Here is a 12,220-nt window from a genome sequence, read left to right as displayed (position 1 = left end):
AACCACCAGCACCTGGCTATGTTTTTGTTTTTCCTACATGACCTAATTTAGTCGATGAATTAAGTCTTCTGTTGGATTTTTTTTCCCCACAGTAACTTCACTGCCCTTCAAGGAAAATGCCAACCCAAATAAAATGAACAAACAAACAAACAAAAAACACAAAGCAAATGGAAAGGGAATGTCAGGAAGAGAAAAGAGTTATCAGGGAAGGACAACATCACCTGGGGAATTTGACAAAGGACCAAGGATATAATTGATTAGCCAGCCTCCCAGGATGGGGGCAGGGCCTCTGCACTGGAGTTCTGCCTGTTCCTAGCCTCAGCCTCTACCCTGACAATTTTCTGTCAGTGTCTTTCAAGGACACTGGGATTTCACATGCAAATGTGGAGGCCAAGAGATCCCCCTAGACCGCCCCCCCCCAGATAGCCTTGGACTTTAAAATGAGCTAAAAGGCATTAATTAAATTGATCATTTCTTCATGGCAAGAAGAAACCTGTGTTTTTTCTAGAAGATTCTGCCAAAAGGTTCTGCTTTTGGCTGTAGAGTGGGTACTTTCTCTGTTGGACAACCATAAAATTCCTTCTCCTAATTCAGTTGCTCCCTCTCCCCACCTCCCCTAAGCTCTATAACCACATATACACAGGTCAGACTCCCAGGGCCCTGATCCACAGTTCCTCTGAAATCACTGCCTTCATGACCCTGTTTCCCACCTGGATGCATCCCATCACTGAAAGGTCACCACCCGGGCATTTCATGTGCAGCCCACAGAAAATAGGGCCAACTCAGGAGACTGAGGACTGAAAAGTAAATTAGGGAGGAGCAATTTCCATGGAACCCAGGTTCCTGTGACGTTGTCACTCCATAAAGTCACAGGCATCTCTTTGTCTTTTGAAAGGAACCAAACACTTTCCATCCATCTGTACTTGGATAGTTCAAAGCCCTTTCATGATGACTGAATTATCTCTTGTCTCCATATCTTATATAAGCAAATGGGCTAAGATGGTAGGGCACTCAGCTTTTGGTATCTCACATCAATTTTTTGACTGGAACCCAAGTTAGAAATATGTTCTTCTTACAATCAAGGAGTTATAACCATATATTCATTATACATACGTACATATGTACATAAACATATTTGCCTAAAAGGTATCGTGGAGCCCTACTTAGCCTTACTCAAGCAAAACAAAAAAAACCACAAAATTATTAAGGAATAAGACATATCTATAGTACTTGTCTTCATCAGAAGAGGTACTATAAAGGTGCTTTCTCCACTGCTGTCTGAAAGGAGACATGTGATAGTGGCTAATGGTCTAGGAAGATGTCCAAAGGAGAGGGTACAAGGTGTCAAGGCTCCATGGCCCACTTTCCCCCTGGGAAAAAGTAGATAAATAATAGCAGACCCTTGGCAAAGCACTGTGTCCAGGTGGCACGGTCATCTGCCAGTCAGGCTCCTGAGACCTCAGGCGAAAGAATTCAGGGTTCTGCTGAGAAAAGCAATTACCATGATCTGCCTTAGGCTGTCCCCAGAGTCCGTCTCACGGTGAGGGTCTGATGAAGGTCAGCTGAGGGAAAAGTGCCCTATGGAGCTCACCAGCAGCTGTTCATTTGGCCCAAGAGAGGTCGCCAAAGGTCACAATTAAGCACAGGAGAAGGCAAGGAAGTGTGAGTAATATGAGCAGAGATCAGAACACTGAGTTTGGATAGTGAGTTTCATTATATCCATCTGTGTATAACTTCTTAGGGGATAAGTATATTCACTGAGTAGAGAAATAAAAATTAAACCCTAAAGAGGGTAGTGTTAGGTCCTATTCAGAATAGCCAAATATGCACATATATGAGTACACATGCGTGCGCGTGCGCACACACACACACACACACACACACACACACACACACACACACACACACACTGATATTACTAAATGCTGATGTGGATTTGAAATGACCACAACTGCCACTTTACAAACAGTTGTATAGCTTTTTAGAAATGTGCAATTCATTTGACTCACCCAGCAACTCTGAGGTATTTACCGCGAGCAAAAAAACAAAAACAAAAAAATATAACTAACACAAAAAAAACTATGATGATATGAATGCTTATAGAACTGGCATTCATAACCACCCCAAACTGAGAGCATCCTGATTATTCTTCAACTGGGATAGCTCACTAGAGCACCTCCACACAATGCAATACTACTCCACATATCCATAGACACACTTGACAACTAGATGACTCTCAGATGCATTCTCCAAGGTGAAAGATGCCAGACTTCAAACAAAGGTAACCCACTATGTCATTCCACTGATTGCTACTCCAAAAAAGGCAAAAGCACAGACAAGGAGAAGATGGCTGACTGTCAATGACATCCCAGATTGACTAGAAAAGTGAATATTCTGGGGAATAGAACTCTCTGCCTTGACTTCAGTGGCAGTTACACAACTATATATACTTGTAAAAACTCATAGAACCACAGACAAAAAGGGTAAGTTTTACTGCTTGTAAATTATGTATATTTCCAAAATCTATAGATTAAAAAGGGTAATTGAAATATCTCAAATTATAGGCAGATAGAGACCCTATCAAATACAGCCTCACAATTTATTAACCATAACATCTGAGCCAAACCACCAAATTCTCTGCATCTCTGTAATTTCTTCAGATGTGATGGGAATTAGATATGCCACACAGAAATACTATAAGAAACAAATAAGAAAAAGTATATAAACTATTTACATCTATGCATTCCAATATGAAGGACAGCCACTGACAACATATGATTCCTTAAAATGTAGTTAATGCTACCAAGGGACTGATTTTCAATTTTATTTAAAATTTGAGTCAATATAAATGTAAACTTAAGACATGGTATTCAATTTGGTTATTGGTAAACTTTTAACACATAATTTTAACTAAATTATTATTATTTTATGAAAACTAACTGTTGATCAATATAAATGTAAACTTAACAAATGGTATTCAATTTGGTTATTGGTAAACTTTTAGCACATAGTTTTACTAAATTATTATTATTATTTTATGAAAAGTAACTGTTGATCAAGTATTTCAGGTTAAAAATTAGCATATGAATTAAGTTGTATGAGAAACATAAAATATATCCAGGATCCTGGATATTCAGTATAAAAAAATACCAAATTATAGTTTTCTCATATTAAACCTATACTAAATGAAAATATTTATTTAAGTAAAATATATTATTATATATTATGTATTATTAACTTCATCTGCTTTTTTGCTATTTAAAATATGCACAATAAATATTTAAAAGTATGCATGTAGCTCATTCAGTATATTACTGTATTTGCCAATGCTTGTGTAAGGCTTAAGGGTGAAGCTGTTTTGATCATAAGGAATTTTAAGCGGAATACTTTATACCAAAGGAAAGTGCTGTGCAAAATTTTTGCATCAGCTCAGAGATGTTTCTAGAGCATAACTGAATATCTGATTCTTGATTTGTGTGTCACGAGGAAATGAAATAGAGTTTATTGGTGGGAATGTGGGAAATGATAATCGTAAGCCCACAGAAGGGATGTCTTCATTGTTAACCCCAGCCTTGTTCAGTGCTAGACTTCTGCCACCATTCGGAAGAGCTTAATTAACATTTGCCTTTCAAATGTTATTTCCTTCCCTAATTATCTAATCATGTTCATGAGAATATTCCATTTTCAAGTATAGATTAAGAAATGAGTCAACAGGAGAATTGCTCTATAGAAGATGCTACTGTAAGATTTAAAAACAGAAATTGTGGGCTTGGTAGTATTCAGTAGAGTTGATCTGCTTCAGTCTCCAAGGACTATCAATGTCTCACTGTTACCTTTTCATCAAAATTCATGCTGTCATGGATCTTCTCCATTGTCCAGAGGCTTGAGAGGTCTACTGTGCAAGGTAAGGTGATTCACCACCACCTTAAGGAGATCAAGGTCAACCTGACCTACCTGATACCTGACATTTAACTAAAGGCATCTCTGACCTTTGGGATTGTAATACCCTGTAAAATTATAATGTTACAAAGTAATCTCTAACATACTGGTATTATTAATTGTTTGTATGTACTCATGGGAAGAAAAAGTTAGGATAAAGGCCAGCACTTTCCTAGTATCTCTATGATCTCCATACCCACTACTCCATAAATCCACTCAAGTATGCAGGAACCTAGAGCTCCACCCACCTGAAGCTGGCTCTCCTCTCCTCATCTGCAGCTATCCATCATGTGAGCCAACTGACTTCTAAGTCTCCTCTGATTTCTTGTTTTAGTTTACCTTTCCTTTAGTGACCCCAAAAGGAAATAAAAGATGTACCTATAATATGATTTAGACTGTGATTTCTACCTTAACAAGATCACTTCCATGTGTCCTGTAGACCGTGAGCCTTACACACCAGTCAATCCTCACACACCTGACAGAATACTCTCTGGAAAGTGGTGTTCATTTGGCTGAATTAGATCTGAGACTCCACAGCTTTTTCCAGCTGTATCACACAAGGGTGTTTGAAGTCCAGGAGAAAAAAAATGCAGGCTCTTTGCTAACTGGACATATGGTACACAATCCCAGTTTGCATAAGAATCTACAGAAAGAAGGTTGAATCCTAATGACCCCTGGAGACCAATTAAATTGAGCTTTATCTCTTAGCCACAGAATGTATCTCCAGGTGCAAAACAACATCCCTGTTAAAAATCTTCAATATGGTCATGGTCCAGATACTGTCTGTTTTCCATTTACTCACCTGTGACTTAAATGCCTTCTAGAATTTAAAATCTAACTAAGCTACCACACGTTCATTTCTGTCCTAGACAAGCATCAATGCAAAACAAATAGACAAGTGAGATCACTTGCTCCAAAATCTACACCATCCGTGGTTTAGCTCATGCTTAACATTTGGTCTGGCTCCCCGTTCCTCCCTTCTCCCCAGGATAACAGATCAATCACATTGATGTAAAGAATTGAACACATACAGCTTATACTGATTTGCCCAATTTTAGAATCCACTTGAACAAATCACATATTCTGTACCTCAATTCTCAGTTGTTACAGAAATGATCCTCTACAGGAAAATATTTGATTTACCATCTCTGCCTGCTACCAAATGGATGAATCTAACTCAAAAGATTAACGATTCCACTTCCTCTTACGCAACTTTTAGAACAATAAAATTTTGGTTGACTTCCATTCATCTCATTCTTTCTCTTTGACTCAATTGCTTCTAGCCTTGGGCAGGGACTTGGTCTACTGACCCTCTCAAACGTTGGTTGTAAGCTGCCTGAAGATAAGAATCAGCCATCTCTGCTGACATGGAGCCTAAATACAAAGTATGGACATGAGCAACGCTAGTGAAGCTAAAAGAAAAACAGGCTTACAGAGCTGGTTTTGAAAAAGTTGCCCCAACCTGATGCATCTTGCTTCTCTGTAAAAGCAATGACACCATGCTATTTTTCTCCCAGCAATATTGAAGACCAACTTCAGCAGGGAGACAAAAAAATTACGTGTATCTGTGCACATTCTTCATAGTGATTCATGCTCTGCTTCAGATCACAGTGGCTTGAGGTTTTAAATGGCCAAGGAGGTTCAGCTTCCCTTTCTTAGCAGAATATCACAGTAGCAAACTTGCCCACAGTGTCAAGGAAGTCAGAGTCATGGGGGTTTCTTGTTTCTTGACTGTAAAATCATCTGCAGCCACATCTGCCATCTGCTGTTTGGACCTGACCACAGGGGCATCAATAAACATCTCATCTCTATCACCTGACTTGTGCAAGCAGGAACTTGTAATGGCCTCAGTCTTAGGAACATTCACCTAAACACTCCCCCAGGATGTGAGCCATTTTTAGTAATAAAAGTATATTTCTTTTTCCTGGTGTAGTTACAGGCATGAGAATGTAAGTGTACTGAAGTTATTTGTCTCTACCCATTTTTACCACAAAAGAAATCTAGGACATTTCCCCAAGTGGGACCTTGTCATTAAAGGGAATCACGTTAACACTTGTCAGTTATGTCCTAGGAAATGAGGGTATTCCCACTGCTTTTGTAGAAGTAGAATGACATCCATTCCTCTTCTTTTAAAACACATGTACTTCCATTCATCCCATGCCTTTGGGTTACCACACCTCTACCTAATAGGATAACTATAATACAAACTATTTCTGCCACTCTCGATAACTGAGTAGCCAACGTTATGCCACTGTATGGAGGCTAGAGCTTAGCAAAGCACTATTCTGGGGAGATCATTGTCAAAAGCACTTACCTTGCTATTTTAAAAGCTTCATTCTGCCCAAAGGAACATCCACAAGTGAACAACAGCTCAGGGAGCCCATCTTAGGCCCCACCTGGAAATAACAACTCAAGCATACAACCTATGTGGATTCGACCACCAGCCACTGCTTGATACTAGACAATAAGACACTCCATCTTTATCTCCATGTGGTCAGCCAGGGCCATCACTGTTCCCAGTCCCGCCCATCAAAGTGTGCTCTCTCTCTCTCTCTCTCTCTCTCTCTCTCTCTCTCTCTCTCTCTCTCTCTCTCTCTTTCTCTCTCTCTCTCTCTTTCTCTCTCTCTCTCTCTCTCTCTCTCTCTCTCTCTCTCTCTCTCTCTCTCTCTCTCTCTCACACACACACACACACACACATACACATATACTACACACACTCACAGAATCACAGAAGCATAACAATGCACCACTTCCTCAGGTTCACTAAAGCTAGTTCATTTCTAGTTTCTATGTGAAATCTCTTAAATTGCAAGAGAGATTACTCTTTAACTGATGATTGCATTTTATGAAACAGAACAATATATGTGGCCTGCTCATATTGGAGCCCAGTCTTTACCCTGCATAGCTGTTGGCATCTGATGACACTTTCATGCTTAGCAGTGACAAACTGCATTAATGAATAAGATTTTCAAATAATTTAAGCACATAGCTAATACTATTTCTACCTGGAGTCCATAAGAAAAAGCACAGTTTAAAAAAGATACCTAAGTTATCGATTAGGCTACGCACCTTCATTTCCGGCATGTAATCATGCTATGTACACAAGATATCTCTGTTGAGGCAGAGCCCACACAGATGTTTTATCTCCCACCTCACAATAATCTCACAAAGAATCTCAATTTTCCTGGAATTGAGTCACAGGTAATGTATATCTCTTGACCCAAAACAAAGTTGTTCTTTTTTTTTTTTGAAAATGTAAAAGATTTTATTGAGCAAATGGTGCTGATGCACCAGGACCGCACCTGGAGTTGGGATCCCAGGAAACAGCCCCAAGTGACAGCCCATATTGGCTTTTTAAGCATTTGGGGCTAGGGCAGGGAAAGGGGGAGGCTGGGTGTTGGTTTTAGCCAATGATTTTTACAAGAAATTTGCACTTTTTAAATTTCCCGCCAAGGTTTTGCTGATGGGAAGCAGGGGAATAGAACAAAGGGTGGTGATGGTTCCGCTGGGTTAGGGTGAGCATTGCTCAGAAAAGAGCAGAATCAGACATTAGAGTTCCTGGGTTACAGGGTTACAGGGTTACAATTACAGTTACTAGCTAACATAGCTAGCTACCAGGGAAATTTTATCCACAGCACACTTACATTTATATCTTAAAATCATTCATTATCCATTTTACACAATCCAAGTTAGATATTATATTCCATCTTTACTTCCTCCACCCTATCATTTTCCCCTTTTGTTTTGTCAGGGGTCAAATCCTTGTCCCCTGAGTATCCTTAGCTAAGGGTATATACTGGGAACACAGGATCATGAGTTTTACAATGGAGCTAATGTACATAGAGTCAGGATTGGTGCACTGATGTGAAAGTATTCATTATGTCTATCTGTATGGTGGGGTGGGCCCATTTCAACTTAGACACTGGTTTAGTTCATAGAGCAGCCCCGGCTTTTAGGTCAACTACTGGTGGGAGTAGGAATTGCAGGATCCATAGCATGGGGGAGGCCAGCCCTGATAGTTGGAGATAACAATCTCAGAGAACTAAGCATTGAGGTAGTCTTAGAAGCATGCAAAACCCTCTTGGCTAAAAAGCCAGGTCGTCTCATTGGCAGAAGTAATCCTCTAAAATGGCCGAGGACTAGACTTCCTTTTCATGAAACAAGGTTAATGCATGGCCTTAGGAAGGAAAGGCCTGCTGCTTTTATACAAACCCATCTGATATAATTAGAGATCCTTTAGTCAAAGTAAGAGAGGACCTGTGTGCAGTGAGGACAACTGGCAATAATCCTCAAATTGGTATCAAAGCTTCTTTGATTGGAAACTATGGGTAAGGACTCTTATCTCGACCTTAGCCATGGGTAAGGACTCTTTCCCTGACCTTAGCAGGGCCTCTAATAATAATTTTAATAGCCCAGACAGTGGGACCATGCCTGGTAAACACACCGATTAAATATGTTTTTAAAAAAAGTGGGGCTGTGGCTCAAGTGGCAGAGCACCAGCCATGAAGGTAAAAGCTCAGGGACTGCACTCAGGCCCTGAGTTCATGCTCTAGGTCTAGTACAAAATAAATAAACAAACAAACAAACCAACAAACAAATAAATAAATAAATATGTAAAGGACCTTGTACACTAAAATGCAGAACTAAATATATCCAAGACCATATTAGTTCTGTAAAACCCAAGACAAATTTCTTAATGGCACAGCTGAGATTGGCATCCAAAACTCCAAAACTTGTGTTTAGACTATTAAGACTCATGACAAGTAAAAGACGTCAACCCAGTAAAAGGCCAACTTTGGCTCCATACCTCATATAATTCGATAATAATGTTTCCCAGTAGACCTCGGCTGCTCTTAATGTTCTCCATAGCCAGGGTGAAATAGATACCACGTGTGTCCGAGATGTAGAGGTTGTAGGTGTCATTCTGATTCCATTCTTGCACTGCTGCAAATACTTGATTTTCATCAGTGCTGATGATGTGCATGTCCTGTAATAAGAAAAAGTCCTGTAAGGCAGCAGATCACCGTATCGCTCTTCTCGTTGGGTCCCAAAGAAGTACCATGACTTATTAATCAGTTGAGGACAGCTTGAGTTTTAGGCAAATATTAAACCATTCTATGTTAGATGAAGGCTATAAATTATGAGCTCCATAGTTTCTGCTCCTTGCTAAGTAACAGGAAGATAGGTGTAAGGAGCTTTTGGAGGGGATCATTTTCCATGGCTTCAAGGGTTCATCCACTTTGTTTTATTTTTATATGTAAAATGTGTTAGGGTTTACAGAGACATACAACTTTGCAAAAGGAAGCTCACGCATGCAAAGGAAGCAAGACCTATAGTCAACTGATTTGCATTTATAGTTTTAAATTTTGTGGTGTCGTGGGTTGTGTTTTTCTTTGTAATCTTCGGCATCAAGAAGGGTGACATGGAGCAACAGCCAATGAGTCTGGCTTGAAATCTCCAAATCTGCTTCACAGCTGCACCATCAAGCGCTGTTCTATACAGAGGAATACTGGCAAGTAGTTTAGAAGTAAAAGGTAATGAAGGGCCCAGTGCTAGTAAGATGAAATTACCTTTGAAACTCATTGATGTAGAGTAAGTGATACTCAATATGGAATTTACTGTGCTGTGTCCCACTATAAACACCTAACATAACCACTGTAGAGGCCAGCTGTATGACTGTAGAATATGTTTGTTTCCATAGATTTCAATTTTCCCTCCTCAATAAGGAAAATATTAGGTCATCAATAAAATGCTTAGTATTTGGGCACATTTCTAGATGTATTTTTTGCAATTAATAGTCAATAGTAAGATTATTTCCATTTCATACAGGCACATAGTGGTCCTCCAAATTGCTTCAGATTATATAGCTGACAAATGGAAGAATTCAATTTTGAGCATCTGTTTGCAGCTACACTAATGATTAGCTTCTAAACAAGTTGGATACATAGTTTCTAGATCAGAGATTTCATACTGATGGCCAGGGAATACTGACTGGGAATGTTATTTTGCCGTATCCTATATTGAATATGTAATCTGTGGACTTGCACATGGAGTCTTAGGCCCCTAGCTCTCCATCCACGTATGTTGTTATGATCAACCACTTGAATGTTTACATTAACTTCGTGGTCTCTGAATTTATTTCAGTTAAGAATCCTGGCCACTTCTAAAATCACATTGAGTAGTTTCACAGTTCAAAATTATTTTTAAAAGCCAGTTTGCTTTTGCTTTGGTGGCCAGGAACTGTATAAAGATCTTCACAATTTAAGCCTTTTATCTAGGGAGCCTAGACTATAAAGTTTCCAAAAGCACTCTATATTTTTACAAAAAAATGAATAAATATAGTTTTATATTAGACAACTGGGAGGTAGGGGAAGTAAGCAAACAAATTCTAGATCCTTTATTGGGGATTCTTTGACAAATGGCCTCTGGCCTTGAACTCTCTAGGTCACCTTGACTAAGAACTTACTTGTTCATTTGTGCTTACACATCTTGTAGAATTACAAGCTCCTGCTGGGCTGTTTGAAAATGGAAAGAAGTCTTACTCTTTAAAACCATGTGATGAAATCGTGTTGGGTTGGTGTGGAATGAATGCCCAAGAACCCAGTAGGAGGGGAAATAGCAGCTGCAGGAACTACAGATTAAATTCACTTACCCTGTTAAAAATGCAATAGAAACTCCTGACTTTTCCCAGATGTTTTGGTCATAAAAATGAATGAGCTAAGTTATTTTAGACTAAACTAATGTAAAAGAAGTAGGAATCAACAACTTAAAACACCAGGGCACGGTCAGGATTAGATACAGCCAGGTTTGCTATGAATGCATATTAGGTAAATGCTGACTTGGGGCTATGCCAGCTGGTGAACAGGTATCAAGGCTCTTGGGAGAGAGCCTTGGTGCCTCATGTGTCTGGCATTCTGAGATGTCTGCCCTCGAAGTTCTCAATCGTTCAAAGTCATTCAACTAACAAATGGCAATGCTATGATTTAAGCACAAGGCCTTCTTAACCAAAAAAAGAACTTTTCAACATAATATTGATATAGCATAGATGTGCAACAAAATGACCTAGAAAACGTGGCCAGTTTCTTTTTTTTCTGCTCATTCTGAAGAGCAGAAAAGAGTAGGTTTCCCATGCTGGCCTTCAACTTCTGGTTAGGCTCAAGTGAGTCTCCCACCTCTCAACCTCCCAACTATCTGGGATTACAGATGTGTACCACCAGGATTCCCCAAATCCCAATAGGCTACAAACTCAATACCACTTGTTGAGATCATGAATTAGTTGTCTGGCATAGAGCTGTAGTGCTATCTGAACAAGTCCACCATATGAATCTGATATAACTTGAGCCCAGGGAATCCCTTTTTGAAAAAATTCTCAACTACATGAGTTGTCTCCAAATGGGTTTCTTAGTTGAATAGGGGTCATCAGAATACTGTCTTCAAAATCAAATAAAAATGTATTAATTAAAATTTGTCTAAAAGGATTCTGAACAATAATGAAGTTTTCTACTCTTTGTCTAGAATCCAGATAGATACCTCAAACTCTAAAGGATGTGTCACTTTCTTGCTTGCTGGTTCTGAGAACACGCAGCAAGAAATTTGGTAATACAGGTTGGGAACTTAGTATAACTTAGAATTTGGACAGCATCAGACATAACTACTTTCATGTTTTGATTTGGAAAACAGTGATGGGTACTATTCTTCCTCCTAGCAATGATTTGGGAAAATTAGAATTGCTTTCTGAAAACCAAAACCTGTGACCCTCTAGGTAAACAATGATGGCAGTGTTTCCCTGTTCTTACTCATTTGGGCATGCTGTAATTTTACTCATTATGGAATCAGTATTTGCCATGTGTCAGTATTAAGTATTTTCCATGTGTCAGTATTTGCCATGTATCAGTATTTGCCATGAGACTGAGAGAAGAAGAAAGGTAACAGCTAACCCTAAGAAGATTCCCTCCTGATTGGAATGACATTACATTCGAATGTGACCCCTCTCAAACCTGACTACATGCCCCACTAGGGGCACTGAACCAGGTGACTAGAATGACAAGGCTTCCAGAGGAGAGAGGGTAGGATATTTGAAGAAATAAATCATAGAACTCACTCTATGTGGAAAGTAGTTTCCCTTCCAGGAAAGGAGTACGGGGGGAGGGAGAAGAGGGGAGCTCCATCAACAGGGGCTCTGTGCAGCCCACTGGACCTTCACTCCTAAAGGAGTACAAGGCACGCATAAAGTTTCAAGTGGAAGAAAGAATGATGAGAGCTGATGAATGTAGATCAGAGA

At 39.5% G+C, this 12,220-nt stretch overlaps 1 protein-coding gene across 1 annotated transcript in view; it reads right to left on the bottom strand.

The window, feature by feature from the left end:
• Nucleotides 1-12,220, bottom strand: part of Sorcs3 (sortilin related VPS10 domain containing receptor 3) — a 415,789-nt gene that overhangs the window by 101,008 nt on the left and 302,561 nt on the right. The window contains exon 9 of the mRNA XM_069987921.1: nucleotides 8,747-8,926. Within this exon, the coding sequence (XP_069844022.1) occupies nucleotides 8,747-8,926 (180 nt within the window). The remainder of the gene's footprint in view (nucleotides 1-8,746; nucleotides 8,927-12,220) is intronic.

The sequence above is a fragment of the Dipodomys merriami genome, unplaced genomic scaffold (assembly GCF_024711535.1).
Source record: "Dipodomys merriami isolate MVZ:Mamm:240054 unplaced genomic scaffold, mDipMer1.0.p SCAF_35, whole genome shotgun sequence".
Classification (NCBI taxonomy): domain Eukaryota; kingdom Metazoa; phylum Chordata; class Mammalia; order Rodentia; family Heteromyidae; genus Dipodomys; species Dipodomys merriami.
The sequence above is the reverse complement of the archived record's forward strand: the minus strand, read 5'-3'. Positions and strand labels throughout refer to the sequence as shown.